Genomic DNA, 20,587 nt, shown 5'->3' with positions numbered 1-20,587 from the left:
CATAATTGAAAATTTAGCTATTTATACTTGCCATTTGGGTTTTTTAAATAATACGGAGACAGATAAAATATCTGAAGAAGTACACTATCTAAAAACTTCCACTAAAAACTGGCCCCACTTTAAAAGGGTGATTTAGGAAACTAGAATCCCATAGAGCACACATGAAAGTATAGTATTTGCCTGAATTATTGTTGACACAATTTATAGGTCAACACAAGCATAAATGACTAATAAGTTGGTAACAAGATTAACTTTTTCCTCCTCCTTTAATGTAGAAACAAAAATTTTCTCTAATCTCATGCAGGATGTCACAAAAGCTATCAATGCTTCGAAGTTAATTTCTGAAACTGCTTCTTTCAGTTTATGGATGCCCTCTTCTGCATGCAGGAGCAGTAAGAATGTAGTGCTCAACTAACCATGGTTATTGCTTTTGTTTTCTTTGCTTTCTCCATTATTTACCACACATGCAAAGGGTACCTTAAGATGTTTGATATACCCCCTGGGGCTAGACATGTTTTAATCCAAGAAGACGAGGCTTCTCCTCATATTCTTGGTAAGTAAGCATTTCTGTCTGCTGGCGCTGCTTTAAATATGCACTTAAACCTTGAAATGTCAAAGAAATCACATATATAGGTACATATATATGTGCATGTATATGTATGTATATACATATATATGCCAGAATCCAAATTACATGTAAATGAATTAATTTAATCTTATGTAGGGGCTTGTCATTTCTCTTAACCATTCTCACTTTAAAACAAGAAATATGTCAAAATAAAACTTTAATTTTTTATAGAAATTGAGATTGTTTCATAATTATGTGAGGGGAAAAAACTTGACAAGTTTGTACTTACTATGCAATTTTTCTCTGTATTAAGGGTTGTGAAAAAATACATAGTATAATGTACTAAATGGAGGAATAATATTAGAACAATTCATCACATTTACGTGGACAAATGAGTTCTGATGCATATATTGCATATAACCCCTTATTTTCATTATATTTTAAGATGTTTGAAGAAACCATCAGTGAATTCTGATAGTCTAATGTTAAATTTTCCTAATATCTGACATGTGTCACATTTTTTTAGTACATACAAATCTATTTGTGTGGATGATTATAATGGCTCAGAGAAGATTATTTGCCTTTTTTGAGAGGATTGTGTAGAAAAGTCATTTTAAAAGAGTTTGTTTTTATAGTGTGTATACAAATATAAACAATAATTATATTCCTTGGCCTATTAAAGCACAAAGATTTCTAAAACTAAGGCAACATTGTCAACTGCATGAACATTTGTAGTAAATTTTCATATGTGCCTTAAAAGTAATGAATTTTTATGGTGCTACATAGAATTGAGTTTTGTAAAAATATTTATATTATAGTCACTACTAGATGCCATAACCTCCTAGCAGTCAGCCATAGTTCTTTCCCTAGTGTATAAAACTCTTTAATTGGAATTCAAATTATTATCCTTAGGAAAATTGCACTAGTGTAAACGCTCAAGAGGAATAAATGGATTTAATTAAGATTTCTTATGTTTTCTACACATTGGTAATAGTAATTTATGAACTTTTGTTTTTTCTACACATTGGTAATAATAATTTATGAACTTTTGTTTTTAAGTTTTCATTGTATGCTGATATGTATCTCCTAAAGTTAAAATATGATTTATTTTTACTCACTGGAGAACCACTTTATTTGATAATATATAGATCTATAATACATTAAGAATTCTATCAGCAGCAAGTAGCTTTTTCCAACTCTAAGTAGTGACATGGCCTTGGAATTTTGCATTCATCAGAACTTAAATTATTGTCCTAAATTCTTTCAAACTGTGTTAGGTAGCTATAAATATTGTTACCAATTCTGAAGAGATACACTGTAAAGAAATCATCACGTTATATGCTAACGTAAATGGTTTATGTTAATTATTAGAGAAGTATCCATTATTTTCAAAATGTTCTGGGCTTTCTGAAGAAATCTTTGGAATAACTAAGTTGAGAAACCTTAACCTCTTTGACAATGTTTTCAAATGGGAATATTTGCAAACATTATTTTGCCTCTTTTACCATCTTGTTACTGTTTTTGACTATTAGGAATGCTTCTTTAGAGTTTTGGATGCCTAACGAAGGAAATGGGAATGATATTAGAACTAACACTCATTGATTGCTTAATACTGATGAAGGAACATAGTCACTAGTTTATAGAATGGGGTAGACTTAATATGGATCTTCAAAACTGTACACGATAATGTATATGCCGGTTACTCATTTTCCTTTCCTTAGCAATTAAGAATCAGGCTACAGGCCACTACATTTTAAATGGCAAAGGGGAGGAAGCCAAGTCACGAACCTTCATAGATCTTGGTGTGGAGTGGGATTATAACATCGAAGATGACATTGAAACTCTTCACACTGATGGACCCTTACATGATCCCGTTATTGTTTTGGTATGTGTCATTACAGGTTATTATGTAATTGATTTAGTTTACAATTTTATAATTAATTTATCTGAAAACAATTTTACCTTGAATATTAAATATTTATTTGCTGGTTTGTTATAATTTCTTTCCCCCTACCTCCACTCTTTGTATAACATTATCATTTACATACATTATAAATTGTATCATACATTATCATGATTTTGACTTAACCAGTTGTCTTTTAAAGACAAGAAATGGAAAGGTAGATTTTTATATTTAACCAAAAATTTACCATTTCTGATACTCTTTCCTTCCTTGTCAATCTTAACTTTCTATCTGGTATCATTTACCTTCAGTACAGAGAACTTCTTGTAGCATTTCTCATAGTGTGGGTGTACTAGCAAAAAATTCTGTCAGCTTTCAATTATATGAAAATATTATTTCACCCTCATTTTTTAAGGCTATTTTCTTCACTAGATAAATAATTTGGGGTTGCTGATTTTTTCAATTTTTTTTCTTTAAGCATTTTGAAGATGTCTTTATGTTCCTATAGGGAGTTCGAGGGATTTGGTAGCTAATCAAAGAATAAGATATGGCCACAGGCAGCATTAGCTCCTGAAAGCTTTTTTTGGGTGAGGCTATAACAGATTTGCAAGTAGGAATACCACCCAAAGAAGAAAAGGACTACAGAACTTAGGGGGAAGAAGGAAAGGAGGCATTTCAGTCAGCTTTGCACCACTGTGAAGAAAAGACCCAACAAGAACACTTAAAGGAGGAAAAGTGTATTTTGGCACATGGTTTCAGGGGTTCAGTCCATGGAGTGGGCTGAATCCATAACTCTGAGCCCAAGGTGAGGCAGAACATCATGGCAGAAGAAAGCAGCTCAGGACATGTCATCCACAAGCAGAGAAAGAGCTCCTCTGTTCACCAAGGACAAAATATAAAGGGATTTTCTTTGTCCAGTCACACCCTACCTGCCTACGGTTACTGCCCAATTAATCCATGTCAATAGATTAATCTACTGAGTAGGTTATATCTCTCATAATCTAATCATTTCACCTCTAAATCTTCTTGCATACTATCACACATGAGCTTTTGGGGGACACCACATATCTAAACCATGACAGGAGGAGAACACAGGTGTCTACCTCTCTCGGAGATGCCACTGAGCAGCACTGTTGGGAGTCTGTGGGTCAGCACCAGTGGGATTCGTATAGCCAATTATACCTTATTTATGCCGAGCAAGTGTTTTAAGTGTTTCATAGAGGTGCCAAGCAGGTAGGCTCTAAGTCACTCTTTGTTTTCTTCTTCTGTATAGCAGTTTGAATAAGATATACATAGTTTGTGCTGTTCTTTGTATCATTCTTGGGGTTCACTGAGAATCTCATCTTTGTGGGTTGATGTTTTTCACCAAATCTGGCTAAATTTTCTATTATATCTTCAATTCAGTGGCCCCCACACCATCTTTCTCTTTTCTACTCATGGGACTTACTCACATGCATGTTAAACATATTGAAATTGTTCCAAAAGTCTAAAGCCCCTTTGGTTCTTATATAAGCTTTCTAAATATTTTTTCAGATTGGATAATGTGTTGAGATCTATATATATAAATTCACTATTTCTTATGTGACTGCCAGTCTGCCCTTGAGCCTGTCTGGTAAATTTTTCATGTCAGTTTTAACATCAGTACGTTCCTTTCCCAGGATTTGTTCTCTCTTACTCTTTTTCTTTTCCCCCATTTCTCTACTGATATATATTGGCTCATTATGACTAACATATTCTTTAAGTTCTGGATATTCATGTTGTCTGTTTTTCTAGGCTGATTTTTTTTCTTGTTGATTATGAATCACATTTTCCTGCTTCTTGTAATTTTTCTTTCATTTTTCACTGGACATTATGGATGATAAATTGTGAAGTGTTTGGTTGTTTCACTTTGTTCAGTAGGCAGTTAGATCTTTGCAAGATCATCCTCCTAATCCTTTGAGATCTAGGTGTATTTTTCTTTAGGACTGGTCTATTTCAATTTAGTCCTTACTTTGTGGGGAGACCTTAATTGAATACCTCAGATATTGATAAGGCCCTGTTGAGCTGCTGGGACTCTCCACCCTGTCTGACCTCTGGTTCTTTGTTCCACTCCCACTCACTGTTAGAGCACATGGCATTTGGCCTTGGGCATGTACAGATCAGCCCTTAGTTAAGGACCTGAGCAGCTTCTAGACCACCCCTCCCTGGGGCCACCCTTCTTCAGGCCCTTTCCTAGAATTATAAAGTGTGACTCCTATTCGCTGTGCAGAGGTGCAGACGTTGGCCCCTGTCAGGAAGCAAGACTAGGCTTCTTATTTCTCTCCCCACAGGGATTGTTGTCCTTTGTCATTGTTAACTTTCAGCCAAAAAAATATTTTCTTCTATTTTCTATGCAGTTTTAGATTTACTCTCTCATGGATGAATGTAGAAAATACCTATTTGACTTGAAATGCATTGTTTGGAGTCTGTATACAAACATTGATTGGATTCCCCACTTTAAAAAATTATACTAATCTAAAACCAAATTTTCCTACTCCATTATAAGTCTTTATTCCTTTGGAAATTCTTTCCCTTTCAGAATTATTTCCCTTTTTGACTTTCAGGAGTTCTTTATACTCAGCAAGTCCACTGTGAAATATATGATTTGTAAATATCTTCTTCCAGTCCATTGCTCCTTCTTAGTAGTTTCTTGGTATTTTAGCATTACTAAGGTCCAATTTATTATTGTTATTGTTAATTTTTTTTTCTTTTAGGCCTTGGTTTTTGGTGCTATAGAAGGATTTTATGCCTAATACAGCATCAAAACAATTTCTCCTACTTTTGTTCTTGTGAAATTTTATAGTTTATGGTATTACATTTAGCATTTAGGTTTATGAAGCATTTTGAGTTAATTTTGTATGAATTGCTATGTTCTTATTTTTACATATTAATACAAATATAATTTGTGTATCATTGCAAAAAAAACTACCCCAAACACAATTGCTAAATACAAGCAACATTTGTCCCATAGTTTATGAAGCTTGTGTATCTAAAAGCAGCTTACCTGACAAGTCCTGACCAAGAGAATCTCATGAAGTTGTGGTTAGCTGTGACTACAGTCACCTCAAGAGTTGATAGAGTGACAGTGCCTCCAAGCTCAGTCACATGGTCCTTGAAAGGCCTTAGAAGATTGTTCCTAAACTTTTCTATGTTGTGGCTAGCCGACCTCCTTTCCTTTCCAACCCAGCCTCTCCATAGGCTGCTTAAGTGTCTCTGTAACATGGTGCTGGCTTCTGCTGAGGCAAATAATGTGAGTGACAGAAAAAGTGAGATGTGCAACCAATATGGAAGTCATTTCCAACATAATCTTGGGCATTTTTTTAAAACCAATAAATGTCCAATTTGGTAAAAAGACTACCTTTTCACTATTCAATTTACTTTTCATTTATGTCAAATATTAATTGGCCAAATTTATGTGAAATTATTTCTGGACCATCATTCTGTTTCAGAGCTTAGATAATTACATAACAAAAATATAAACTAATCAAGATTTCATTTACATTATTTAAAGCTCAAATGATTAGAGACCAGAAGCTCTATTTTGCTATTATAAAATTACACTCCTTTTCGGCAACATGGAGCCCTGATCCATACTACCATTCAGAATGCCTCAGGGCTCTACCCACTGATCAGGATGTGACCACAAGGGGTGGTAAGCTGTGCCACAGGAACAAGATTTGTAGCCAGAAGTGGGATTGTGGATAAGTTGTGCTCTATCACATGACCTAGTCCTCTCTAGAGAACTGGAGCCCCCAGCTTGGAGCTCTGGAGCATGGCTGTCAAAGCTTAAAAAAAAAAATGGGGGGGTGCTACTGGGGATATAGCTCAGTTGGTATAGTACTTGTCTCACATGCACAAGACCCTGGGTTCAATCCTCAGCACCGAGGGGAAAAAAAAAAAAGATATCTGGCCATGATGTGAGAGTTGGGGTTTGACTTTTAATGCTGTTTCAAACCAAAAACTAAGGAAAAAAGAAAATGGAACCCAGGTAACCAGAACCTGCACCCCAGTGAGTTTATCGGTTTCTTAGACAAAAGCTGTTTTTAAGAGTTCAGTTTAAAATCCCATCTATATATCCCTCTGTATTGCCGCAGTCTCTGGCTGGGCACAAATCACGAGTCACCACACAGCTTATAGATTCAAACAGCAATTCTTTATTCCCGAACTCACACCGGCCTTCTACAAACACGTTCTGGGGGAATCCACGTTCTCTACCCAAAATCCACACTTCCTGGGCTTCTGTCTCCCAAAATATAATGTCTGACCCTAAGAACTCAAGAGGAACTCAGGCAGCAGGATACGCCCTATTCTAAACGGGGAACACCCTAATCTCCTATTATGCTAAACCGGGAACACCCTAAACACGGATCTGCCCTGGTCCTTGAGCAAGTTCACCTTACATGCAATGTAGCTGCAAAATGTCCTATTTCCACAAGTCCTTCCACTAAAGAAACATGGGGGTACGCTGGCAAGGAAATTGTCATACCTACTTGGCTGATGGCTCCCAGCACTGTATACCTGGTATAACCCTATAAAAGATACAATGAAAATCAATTAAAACATATTTTTCTTTCTAAAAATGACTGTTTTGCCCTAAATAAAAATAAAAGGCAAATAACAAACTGAGAAAATGTTTGTGGTTCTTATTACAAAAAAAGATTAATACTTCTAGTGCATAGATTATTCAGAAAAGGAAAAGCTACATGTAACAATAAAAAGAAAACTGATGATCATGCAGTACACAGTAGACAAAATACAAGTGAGTCATAAACTTAGGAGGTTAAACTCCACTAATTGTCAAATAAATAATCAAATGGTCTTTTCCCCCATCAAATTGATTAAGTTGAAGATTATATATAATTCTGAATGAGGGCATTTTCATGTACTGTACCATGGAAGTAACAGTTGTTCTAACTCTTCTGGAAGGCCACCCACAAGTCTCAAAAGAACTATCAAGAATGTATGAAAAAAAAAAAAAGAAAAACAGAAATCCCCATAAAGGTGGGGACTATTTCTAATCAATACAAATATTCATTAGTAAGTGAATAGTTAAATAATATATGCTTTTAGGATTAAAAGCTAAGCTGACATTTCAAACCATGTTTTTTGAAAATACTATCTTGGAAAATATACATAAACATATTAAGTGAAATAAGCAGAGCCAGGAAAAGTACTTATGTCTATACTCACACACACACATTGGAATTACTTTGAGAAAATATCTGTAACTTTGATTTTGTTTTGGTCTATAGAATTATGTATGGTTTTTGTTTTCTTTATATTTCTCAATAATGCATTTGTTTTCTGGAGGGAACATTATTTATCATTATAACAAAACAGTTATAAACTTTAAACTGTACTAAGGAAATGGTATTCTTTAAGAAAACCTATAGTTAATTTTATGCAGTTATTTTTATAATAGAACTCTTACTCCTGAGTGTATGCATTTTTAGTATCATTATGTTCAGTCTTACACATGTGCATTTTTTTTTCTAAAATAGTGCACATTTGCAGTTGAATTGACAGAAATAAAAACATATTTAAGAAGCTATTAGAAAGTTTTCCAGTTTCAGTAAGAACAATATTCTGAAATATTTGTAAATTTTCACTCAAGGCTTAACTCTCAGATGATTTACATATGCATTTCACATGTGTCTTAGATTATACCTCAGGAGAATGATACCCGCTCTAGCCTGACATATAAGTATATCATCCATGAGGACTCTGTACCTACAATCAACAGCAACAACGTCATCCAGGAAGAACTGGATACTTTTGAGTGGGCTCTGAAGAGTTGGTCTCAGTGTTCCAAACCCTGTGGTGGAGGTAACATTTGAAACACATTCATTATATTAAAATGCAATTCACACAAAAGTCAATCCTGCTTCTACTTTGAGGCTTTTCTCTAATTGAGTCTGCAATCTGATAAACAACTAATATAACATCCAAAAATGTAAGTACAAAACATTATTCCTAAAAATCTCACAATCAGCAGAGGATTCCATCCACCAGTAGTAGAACCTTAAAAGCCACTTGCTCGTCTGTCTAGATCATTATGGCTTATGTCCCCTGTAGTGGAACTCTTAATCATTCTACTTTTATGAAACTCCAGAACCTCCCCCAAATTCAGTATACTCAGGTTATTGCCTTTCCCTCTACTTTAAATTTCTGTATTTATGCATTAAAGAGCTATTAGTTAACTATGATGATACAACTGATTATGCTGTGTATTTGGAACCAGCTGATCTTCTGAATGTTCTCAGTATCAATGCATGAATACTTGCAATGACCCTATGAGATTGGTGCTGTTTATGGTTTCTATTACACTGATGGTGAAACCGCAGACCAGGAAAGATAAGTAATTTGTCCAAGGTCATAGGATTCAAACCCAGCTGCCCTGGCTTCTGGTGCATACTCTTCCTCACTACACCCTGCTGCCTCTCTGCTTCCCCAGAGTAAATCCATGAAGCTGAAGCTATGCTCAGTGTTTATCATTTATTTTCTCCCTTCATCCATTCCTCTCATTCTGAACAACAAGGGCTTGAGGATTGAGTTGGCCTAGACAAAATTCTCCTCAATCAGCAGGAGAAGGTGAGGGATTGTCACAAAAATAGCAGTGAATAATTGAGCATAAAGATAATTTGTTCAAATCCTTTATTTTATAATTGAAAATTCAAGAATGTATTTCCAAAGTGTTTCTGGAGGGAGGCATTAAATGTTTTTAGTTACTCATTAAGGATGACATGTAAACATTTACACTGGATAGATGCTTATTTAATTTCCATCCTCCCTTTTGCTGTACACTCAACATTACCCTTCTTACCAGGCCAGATCTGTTCTTCCTCTCCAGGCTTCCATCACGGTTTTGGAAGGGAAGATTGATGCAGTGGCCTTTTAACTAGTATCTGACTTTGATTTTCTTCTCCTCTTTTATTTCAAGGAAAATTTTCTTAAATGAATGAGTGGAACTATATTATTTTCCTGCTTAAAATCCTACAGTCTTCTCATGTTGCCCTGAAGATACATCATTTAAGTAACCCTTTCCAAAAATGAATAACCTGAATCTCATCGTTGGGAGACAGTAAAACCCAAACTGTGGGACATTTCTCAAAACTCTTGTCTTACACATTTCAAAAATATTAGATGCCATGAAAAACAAAAAGGGATTCAGAAACTATTTCTGATTGATGGAGGTTAAAAAGACATGTCAGTTTCCTTGATGAGAAAAGACATCACTGTAAAGAACATTATAAGGACAATTGACAGGTTTTCAATATGGTCTGCATATTAGATAATTGTCTGTGTTGAATTTTCTGATTTTTAAAAATTACATTGTTTATATGGAAGAGAATGTCCTTGTAACAAAATGTGACCTGACATTTAGGAGTGAATAATCAAAATTTCTTCAACTTATTCTCAAATAGTACAGGAAAAAATTCCATATACAGTAAATTCTGTATAGTGATATATAAAAAATGTGATGACATGGTTAAAAAATATTAATCTAGATGCAAAGCATACAAATTTCACATTTTTTGTAAGTTTAAAATATTTGAAAATTTCATGATTTTTTTTTAAACAAATGGAGACCTCCTTCATTTATTCTCTATGATTTTCAGGATAAATTCCATATATTTGGTGCTCAAGGCATCCAAATTCTAATCCTTCCTCACCTCCTTCCTCTTCATACATGACATGTCAGCCATGTGAAGCACCTTTCTATTTGTGCTTCATTTCCTTTACCCCACACAATTGGAAGATCAAGATTAAGCACAAAGAATTGCTGAGCTTGCATGCTTCCCCTGCCCCTCCTCCAGCTGAACTGGAGGCCTTTCCCTCCGTGTCCTTTTGGCGCCCCCTGCAGAAAGCTTCGCACATAGCTCCATAAAAGCCTGTACTACCAGGCGTTGATGATGGAAATGCTTTTCATAGAGGTCTCTCATACTAGACTGTGCTTATTCAGTCTTAGTTCTCTAGCCAGTGCACAGTCGCTGTTTCATAATTCATGATACTTATTAAATGTAGGCTCTGAAATAAGCATTTTTCACTTTAAGTTTATTTTAAGTGAAAGTGATAGAATCACTAACCCCTAGTGCAGTGCCTTACTGTATGCACTCCGATATTTATTAAATGAGTAAATGTACTAATGAATTAATATATAATAGCATGAATACATGATTAAAGTCAAAGAAGCTTATTTTCTTTTCCAGGTTTCCAGTACACTAAATACGGATGCCGAAGGAAAAGCGATAATAAGATGGTTCATCGTAGCTTCTGTGAGGTCAATAAAAAGCCAAAACCTATTAGACGAATGTGCAATATTCAAGAGTGTACACATCCGCTGTAAGTATTTATTTTGACCATCATATCCTGAGGTCAAAATAAGGGCTTAAATGTCTTTAGCACTTTTTAATTTTAAATTTGTTTTTAATCAAAACTTTATATGTACCTGGTTTAAATAATCGAGTCATTTAATAGGAATTGTTTATAAAGCTGTGGTTCCCTACCTTTCTTTATATCCTTGTTCTTAAGACATAACCACTTTCAGGCTTTATGTTTCTTTTGCTATTTGGTAATTACTTGTTTCAGTCTCTTTAAGAAGAATATTTTTGTTTCCATCACTTGCCTTTGGAGGGGGCAGGGTTCCATATTATGTATTGAATTTCTACTATGGAATATGAGGATTTAATATTTTTTACCACACTTACTCCTTCCTCAGTACTTCCAATGTTGACATATCTTTTAATGAGATTAATATCCAGAGCTTAGATTCCTTTAATACCCCTCTCTTCTACCAGGTCACATAGCATACTAATTGTTTCCTTTCTTGTATAACTGTTTAATCCAGAGTAAATGAAGATCTTGATTCTTATGTTTGGTTTTCTACTACTTTTCATGAATCCATGCTTAAACTCTCTTTCTTAAATATAAATCCCCTCCAAATGCTAAACACTCAAGTATACTGGAACTTTCCTCTTAATAGAGACAGATGAACTCTGTGTCTTGCTTCCACCTAGACTTCCTCCAGTCTTTCATCATGGTGATTTCCGCTGTCCCTCTCTTCCGCAAGAGCTCCTGTTTCCTGCCTTAGTTGTTTTCTCATCTCTTGGTTCATACAGTCATTCTAGTAGATTCTTTCTGGAGTTTCAGGGACAAAACAAATACAAAGTAAAATGTCTTATATAAAAACTAAATTCTTAGATACTCTAGAAAAGTACATAAGAGGTTGAAGTATAAGATTATAAAAGATGTCTTTCTTCTACTCTCACCCTTGATCACTTGGAGTCACATGCATATGTATATAGTTCTAGACTGTATTTTCTCTGGAACACATCATTCTTTTATCTGCTGGACTCCATTGTTGTTCTTGAAAAATTAGTGGTAATCCTGATTCTCAATTCTGTCTTTGTGGCCTGTATTTGTCTTTCAAAGCTCATAGGATCTTTTCTCTCTTGTTGTGCTGTGTACTTGTAGACTTTTTAATTGACAAATAATGATCTTGTATATTTATTGGGGTACAGTATATTTTGTTATGGAATGATAAAATCATGCTAATTATTTTCAAATTACATCCTTTTTATGTGTGAGTGGTGTGAACATTTTATAATCTGCTCTTAACAATTTTGTAATATATATTATATTAACTATAGTCAGGATTTGGTGCAGTAGACTTTAGATAGTCCTACTAACTAAAACTTTGTATCCTTTGACCAAGGTCTTCCCAATCCCTTCTGTTCCCACCCCCCCATCCATCCATCCCCTGGTAGTCAGCATACTAGTCTTTACTTCTGTGAGTTCTGCTTGTTTAGACTGCACATATAAGTGAGATCATGCAGCCTTAGTCTTTGTGTGCCTGGAGCATTTTACTTGCCCTCCAGCTTCTTCCAGGCTGTTGCAAATGACATCTGTAGATCTTTGAAAACAAAACCAATATCTTTCATCTCTCGGAGATTTTCTTTGAAAATTTATGTTTCTGTTCTTTCTTTCTGGGACATTTGCTATTATGACTATGCATCAATTATTTCTTACTCAAGATGTCTGATTATTTCATATAATATTTGATCACTTTTAGAATATGAAATATTATTTCCTTTTTCATCCTTTGAGTCCCCCCCCTTCATTGGGTTTATGAGTGAATATGTTAATTGAGGCATACTATTTATTTGTTCTTTCCAAAGTTATTTTCCCTCTTCCTTTTTTTTTCTTGCCATAGATATGGAGTAGCAAAATATAACCAGGCAGTTGAAGACTGCCCTAGTCTCTCAAACTGATAGTGGAATGTATTATAATAACTAGACTAGAGAATATCTACTCATTTTTGAAGACTGTACTAGTCACTTATTTTAAAGACAAAGATCATATAAGAAGTGTATTTTTGAAAGCCATCTTTGTATCTGAACTTAATAGGGTAACCTTAAAATGTGTTTCAGAAGCCCTCAAGGGATTATTATTTCAGAGTCACCAAGAGGACACATTTGTGATTGCCAGGTGAAATCAGTAGTGACAAACTAGTAGTGACATTCAGGACTCAGTAGTGATATATAACAGAACTGTCCAGTATATTGTAACCACAACTGATTTGGATACTGCTTGGAGCACTGACATGGACACAATAATTTGGGAATGTTCCACAGGAAATCCTTTTGAGAATGTCTCTTTGAAAACATTTCTGTCAGGTGCATTCATGGGAGCAGTCTCTGCCCAGTCCTGGCTGCACACTGCCTTTACCTTTCTGTCAAACCCCATGAAGTTCAATAAGAAGATCTGAATTATCCCAACAGGATAGACGAGTCCTTCATGGCAACAGCTGTTGAAATACGACAATCATTTCAGTGGGAATATTGAAACATGAGTAAAGGATAGATTTCATGCAAGCAGCAACAGCCAAGTTGGTTTTCTTGGCAAGCATTAGGTGGATTCCTTTTTTTTTTTTTTCTTTTCACTTTCAGATATTACACAACCATTAGGCAATATGACTAAAAATGTCTTGGTGCTATTTTTAAAACCACCTTCATGCTTGAACTTAACAGGGTAAACTTAGCATGAGTTTCAAGAACCCTCTGTAGATCATTCTTTAGGAAACAGTTTCAGAGTCACTGAGAGTCAGAAAAATATATTAGGAGATTAAAAAGGCAAGTGCTGGACCTGTTGTTAGGGAGTTGACATCACTTCCTGACTGTACTGTGCCCTGCTAGGTTGCCAGTTGCACAGGGAGCAGAAAAATCTGGGCTTTGCATTTTGGGAATAAAGCACATACCATCCATCCCAGTGACAGTGTTTAATCTTAACCCCCTATAGCTGGGTAGCTGAGGAGTGGGAACACTGCACCAAAACCTGTGGCAGTTCCGGCTACCAGCTTCGCACGGTACGCTGCCTTCAGCCACTCCATGATGGCACCAACCGCTCTGTACACAGCAAGTACTGCGTGGGTGACCGTCCTGAGAGCCGCCGGCCCTGTAATAGAGTACCCTGTCCAGCCCAGTGGAAAACAGGGCCCTGGAATGAGGTGGGTGTGTGAGTTCTGTGTGCGTCAACATATGCAACATATTTTGGCTTAAACATCAGATGGGCTTGTGTGAACTGAGAAACTGGCATATTTTGTAATCACCTGGAGGTGCTAGGAAAAAATTTAAAACAATATTTGCAATTTAATTGGTAGGGGCAATCCACATTTGAATGTTTTGTGACCTGGAGGTTTCTAAAAGCTAACTGGTCTTCTAAGATCTTTGCTGGTATCCTTATTCCTACATGATAAATTCTAAACCCCTAACACACGATGTAGGGCCCTGCTCCATTTGGCAACACTCCATCTCCTCTTAATCTCTCTTCATTCCAGATCTCTGTCTCCATTTGAGTAAACGTTTCACTATTCCAATCAGACCCTGCTTGTTCCAGCCTCCTACCTTCCATCTGGCTTGCTTTCCCTCTTCACCAAGGCTCAAAGCCACAATCCAGACTCCTGCCTTCCTGGAGATGCTCTTCTGCCAGTACCTCCTCTGCATTCAAAAATCCTTCAGCTTTCCTTTAGCATGTGGTTAGATGTGGTCCATTGTGACTCCTGCCTCTGAGTCTATGCTTGCCTGTAGTCCACACATTTCTCAATAACATTGTGCTTTGCTTCCCCAGGACCCAGCTGGTGCCCGGGGTAGGATTGTTTGGGGACTGGCTGACTCATGGCTGCATTGCTTGTGCTACTACCTGTGTTTGTTATTTCTAAAGACTGAAGGAATCATGGGGCCATAGGAAGAGAGTTTATAGGAGGAAAGGGCATCCAAAAGCAGGTAGAGAGCAAGGAAGAAGTGGAGACCAGGAACAGGCAAGTGAAAGTCACCCACACAGAACCATAACTTATACCCCGTTCCTCCTCCGAGACCCCAAACCTTATAAGGTTCTCCTCCATAGTTTCTATCTAGATCAGTAGTATGGAAATTTCTGGACTTATTTTCAGAGAAGTGAGCCCCCTTCATTAGAGAAATGAATACATGAGAATGACATGAGAGTAGTTCCTAAGAGGGTGAATTGACCAAGATAACTTGTCAGTAAATTCTGCCATCTGTGTAAAAGATGAAATGGGGCACTCCACACCATGCCTGGCTCCCTGGAAAGAGCAGAATCAATGATCATCATCATCAGGGGCTTCTTCCCTACGGAATGCTTACATGCAGGCACTTTGCCTCTGCTTTGGGCACACTGCCTCCTTGGCCTTTAGACCTATAAAGATCCTCTGAGCCCAGCTTTCTAGATGATGAAACTGAGGCTCTTAAGAAAAAGCAATGTGCCCAGGCTGGTAACTGCTGCAGCCAAGGTATAAACCCAGAATTGTCTGTTTTCAGAGTCTCTGCACAGCACCACCTCTGTAGAACTCCAGAGCTGAGGGGTCTGCACGTGGGTGCCTGTGAGCACTTGCATGTCCAGTCTTGGTGGAATAAACCTCTATAGTTACAGCCTTTGTTTCTATAGTGTTCAGTGACCTGTGGTGAAGGAACAGAGGTGAGGCAGGTCCTGTGCAGGGCTGGAGATCACTGCGACGGTGAAAAGCCGGAGTCCGTCAGAGCCTGTCAGCTGCCTCCCTGTAATGGTAGGTGTGATACTAATTGATTTCACTGCTCTGATAACGTTTCTGAATCGCAAAGAGAAGAATTTCTTTTCAGGATAAGTTCTGGAATTTATATTTGCTTATCAAGAAATAATCAAGGAAAAACATCCTTAAAATATTAGTCTAAGAATTATTTAGGGTGGGGGGGACTGCTTATTTTCCATTATGTTCTTTAATTTCACATCATTGAAAAAAGTTGATTTAACATTGCACCAGGTTTTGATATATATATTACTAACATTATTTAAAGTTTAGGCATGAAGATAGTAACTGTTACTCAACCCGATAGCCATTTCCAATAACTGTCCATTAATATACGGAGTGATTTCAAGATAGACACCTTGCACACATACTAAAATTAAACATTTGCCTGATCTACCAACACTGTATTGCAAAATCGGACCTTGTTTTATTTAACTGATTTGCAATTTTAAAACAAAAATGTATTGGATAGTTTCCTTCTGTATGAGACTCTCTCCTTCCACCTCTTTTTCTTTCTGTTTTCATTCTCTGTTTACAACTGTTTCTTTCCCTCCTTGATTTCTTGGTGCCTGTCTTGCTCTCTGTCTCAGACATAATGTCTGTGTGTCACTCACTTTCTCTGTGTCTACCATCATACGTGCTTTTTGGGGTGGATGGGTATAAACCCTCTTCTTGTTCTCTCTATCCCTCCTAGTCTCCCTAACTTCACCTTTCCCGCTCCCTTGTCTCCCCTGCTGTCTTGGGCCATTAAAGCTGCTATAATAAAATACCTCAGACCAGGTAATTTCTAAGTAAGAAAATTTATAACTCATAGTTCTGGAGACTGGAAAGTCTAGTATCAAGGCACCTGAACATTAGTGTCTGGTAAGGGCTTCATAGATGGTGCTTTGTCTTCACATGAGGAAGGGGGCTGGGGAGGAACCCTGGAGACTTTTATAAAGGCATTAATCCCATAAAGGGCTCCATATTTGTGACCTAGTCACCTCCTAAAAGCCCCACCTCTCCATACCACCACCTTCAGGGTCATGCTCCAACACATGAACCTTGAAGGGACACACTGCCTTCTTCCTCTCAGCCCCCTTGTCACGACTCCTCCATCTCTTCTACTCCAGGTCTCCTTTCTTCCTATCCCCTCCACGGTTCTGTTCTCTTCTCACTGTCTCGCACTTTCTCTCCTTCCCTGCTCATCCTCCTGCACCACAACCTTCCTCTTAAGAACAGTTCTCCTACATCCATGCCTGATAAATAACAATGGCAGCCACTGCTTTGAAACACTGGTGAGTCTCAGGACTAAACAAGTCGCTTTTCCTGCAGCCTACAACTCCGTAAGTAAGCCCGTAGGTGAATCTCAACATCTGCTGTGCTATTTTTTTAATCCAAGAAAAGCAGCCAGGCCTATTTTATCGAATGTTTTATGTTTTAAAAATCTCAACTTTCATGTCTTTAAGCCTTAAACATAATTTCACTATAAATTTTTCACTTGAAATGGCAAGAACAAGTATGACCACAAGGGGGAGACATAGGACTTAACATTTGATCACTTTGGAAAGGGGGAATGCTCTTTGCTTTGACTTGGGTCTTGAGCTTTCAGACTTTAAAGTTTACTGTCATTATATTTTGTCCTTATATAGCTACTGCTGTCAAGAGGCTGCATACTTTGTAAGCCTTATTGGACACGATAGAACTGTGTCCAAGTGCCAATAAGATTTTGCTTGATTCTCCTTCATACAGAAGAAAATGTCTTTACTGTAAAACCTAGGTGCAAAGGAGATAGCATAACTAGATTAGTGGTTCCACGGTTCTTTCAGCTGCTCTTTTGCTCTGGCCTAAAGATCAATTCTGGTTTCTGCCAAATATGTAGTAATCCCCCTCAGAGTCTTAAGCTACTCTTAGGAGAAAAATGGCCTTTTGTGACCAGGTCTGAAGCCCTTCCCATCTATGCCCACATTACCATAAAGTTAATGTGTTCCTTTATAGCCCTCCCTTTACCTCCTCCCCCAAGGAGCACATTCTGGCTCTGATGGATCTCTGCAGTGCCATGGTGCTCATACTTATGGTTTCTCACATGGGGTCCTTCTCTAACACAGGACAGGTCATACCTCCAAGGTAAGCCTTCAAACAGAGGAGATGGGTTAATCGTCAAAGGAAAGAGAATACAGGTCTTTCAATTAAGGTCTCTTGAACATACTGGAAGAGGTTTCCTTATTTTAAGATGTAGGCATAGAAAAAGTAATTCACAAATGATGAGGAATTGATATTTAAGTGAAACCAATTAATGTAATCCTCAGGCTTTCCCATTGTAATTAGATTATGGCCTCAGATAATATGAAGAATTCAAACACATAGTATATATTAGGCCTCCGAATGTCAAGGCCATGCATCATCCCACAATTAGAACCTTTTGTTTTTTCTTTTCAGTGTCTCTGGCAAGTAGCAGAAATATGCTATTTCCCAACACATTGTGATTTTTTTATTATCATTAATTTATTTATCTATTTTAATTAGTTATATATGATAGCAGAATGCATTTTGATTCACTACACACAGTTGTAGCAAAACTTTTCATTTTTCTGGTTGTACAGCATATAGCATCACACCCTATGTGCAGTCATACATGTTCCTAGGTTAATGATGTCCATCTCATTCCACCATCTTTCCTAATCCCATGCCCCTTTCCATCCCTCCCTCCCCTTTGCCCAATCAAAGTTCATCCATTTTTCCCTTGCCCCTCCATTATGGATCAGTGTCCACTTATCAGAGAGAACATTTGACCTTCAGTTTTTTGGGGATTGGCTTACTTCATTTAGCATGATACTCTCCAACTCCATCCATTTACCTGCAAATGCCATAATTTTATTATTCTCTTTTAATGCTGAGTAATATTTCATTGTGTATATATGCCACAGTTTCTTTATCCATTCATCTATTGAAGGGCATCTAGGTTGGTTCCGCAGTTTAGCTATTGTAAATTGAGCTGCTATAAACATTGATGTGGCTGTGTTACTACAGCTTGCTGGTTTTAAGTCCTTTGTGTATAGACCAAGGAGTGGGATAGCTGGGTCAAATGGTAGTTCCATTCCAAGTTTTCTACAATGGAATATTCTTCATTAGTACCAGACACTGTTTGACCTACTGAATAAACTTATGAGAAAATTGACAAATTTTACCCAAATTTGTGCTTTCCAATAAGAATCTGAAAAAATTCAATGGCAAACATAAGACCATGGCATTCAAGATGGATAATATTCTTTTTATCAAAATGGTATTTTCATTTTTCTTTTGGTATTACATTCTCTTAAGAATTACTTTATTCCAAAAAAATCTCTAGTGTTTGATTTTAATGTAGAGGGTACCCTATTAGAAAGCCAGAAATACAGTCTAATAAATTTTCATAACAACAGATGCTCCTTTTTATCCTAAGATATATATTCCTACTTGGAAGAAAAAAACTATCCTCAGTGGTCTGCTAGAGATTTTAAAAAGTTGAAGATCCCAATCCTTTGTAGATAATGTAGATAAGACTGCCGATTTCAGCAAATTCATCCTAATGTTCATATTTTTAAAGCAGAGGCTCATGTGACAGCTCCCATTGATGTCAGATTTTATAATATGATCAATTTTAATTTTGTCTCTCCTTTTATGTTTAGAGATGCATATTGTTTTTTTCTTTTCTTTTTGCAGATGAGCCATGTCTGGGAGACAAGTCCATATTCTGTCAGATGGAGGTGCTGGCAAGATACTGCTCTATCCCAGGTTATAACAAGCTCTGTTGTGAGTCATGTAGCAAGCGTGGCAGTACCCCACCACCAGCATACCTTCTAGAAGCTGCTGAAGCTCATGATGATGCAGTCTTCAGTCCCAGTGATCTCCCTGGATCTCTAGTGATGCCTACACCTTTCACCCCTTACTATCCAGAGACTCCTGCTGAGAAAAAGTCTTTGAGTAGCATCTCTGCAGTGGGAAGTCCAAATGCATATGCTGCTTTCAGGCTGAACAGTGAACCTGACGGTGCTAACTTACCCCAAAGGAGAGCTCAGCAAACCAGAAGTAAGACACTGAGCCTGGTCTCAATACCGTCCTCTGCACCCACCAAGAGTGGCCACCTCCATTCTGCTTCACAGAGGGCAGCCGCTTCCTTCCTGGCAGTCAGTGATTCAATAGGTGCCTCTTCTCAGGCAAGAACCTCAAAGAAAGATGAAAAGATTATTAACAAGAGACGTCTGATAAGATCATCCACCTTAGAAAGATGAAAAAGAGAAAATTTAAGGGTAGAAATCAGAGGGAAACCTGGACAACCTCCCTCTCCACATGGTGCATACAACTTAGTGAAAATCTCCATAGCTCGCCAATTCATTTTATCCACAAGTGAAAGAACAAAAAGTGCTGGTTCACTTTTCTAGTTGCTTTCATCCTCCTCCTGTTCTGCATTGACTCATTCACCAGAATTCGTTGGAAGAAAGCACCAAAGATTACTAACGGGGAAAATAGATTGCTATGTGTGTTGGTCACTCTCTAATGAAGAAAAGGGACTGGAATCAATTGTGCATATCAGCTGGATTTTTGTTTTAAAAAGTTACAGTAAACATTTTAAAAAGAGATGCCAACAGTTTACACTTCAAGAAATTTTGGAAATAGAGCAGAGAAATCATAGACTTGTATTCCTATTTATCTATATTAGAAATATTGTATGAGCAAATTTGCAGCTGTTGTGTAAATACTGTATATTGCAGAAATCAGTATTATTTTAAGAGATGTTCTCAAATGATTGTTTACTATCTTACATTTCTGGATGTTCTAGGTGCCTGTCATAGAGTATTGCCTTATTTTACATTCCATAGATTGATTTTCAAGGCAGAATGTTGAGAAGTTAGAATGATAGCTACCGACAATACAAGAGGTTTTGTTGTATGACTTTTGTTGAATCAATAATGTGATACCTAAATTATAGAAAAAGAAAAAAACAGAAGCTTCAGACTTGTAAGTCTTGCTTTACCTATTGCCTTCCATCCTGTAATTAAAA

General features: G+C 37.0%; 1 protein-coding gene across 2 annotated transcripts in view; it reads left to right on the top strand.

Annotated features, from left to right (window-relative positions):
* Positions 1-19,817, top strand: part of Adamts3 (ADAM metallopeptidase with thrombospondin type 1 motif 3) — a 227,419-nt gene extending 207,602 nt beyond the window's left edge. Inside the window, exons 16-22 of one of the 2 annotated variants that reach the window (XM_076864583.2) lie at positions 473-553; positions 2,290-2,453; positions 8,150-8,315; positions 10,700-10,832; positions 13,788-13,995; positions 15,450-15,567; positions 19,249-19,817. In XM_076864583.2, the coding sequence (XP_076720698.2) occupies positions 473-553; positions 2,290-2,453; positions 8,150-8,315; positions 10,700-10,832; positions 13,788-13,995; positions 15,450-15,567; positions 19,249-19,817 (1,439 nt within the window). The remainder of the gene's footprint in view (positions 1-472; positions 554-2,289; positions 2,454-8,149; positions 8,316-10,699; positions 10,833-13,787; positions 13,996-15,449; positions 15,568-19,248) is intronic. The other variant, XM_076864582.2, reaches the window with a different exon arrangement.
* The last annotated feature ends 770 nt before the right edge of the window (positions 19,818-20,587 follow it).

Source organism: Callospermophilus lateralis, chromosome 8 (genome assembly GCF_048772815.1).
Source record: "Callospermophilus lateralis isolate mCalLat2 chromosome 8, mCalLat2.hap1, whole genome shotgun sequence".
Classification (NCBI taxonomy): domain Eukaryota; kingdom Metazoa; phylum Chordata; class Mammalia; order Rodentia; family Sciuridae; genus Callospermophilus; species Callospermophilus lateralis.
The sequence above is the reverse complement of the archived record's forward strand: the minus strand, read 5'-3'. Positions and strand labels throughout refer to the sequence as shown.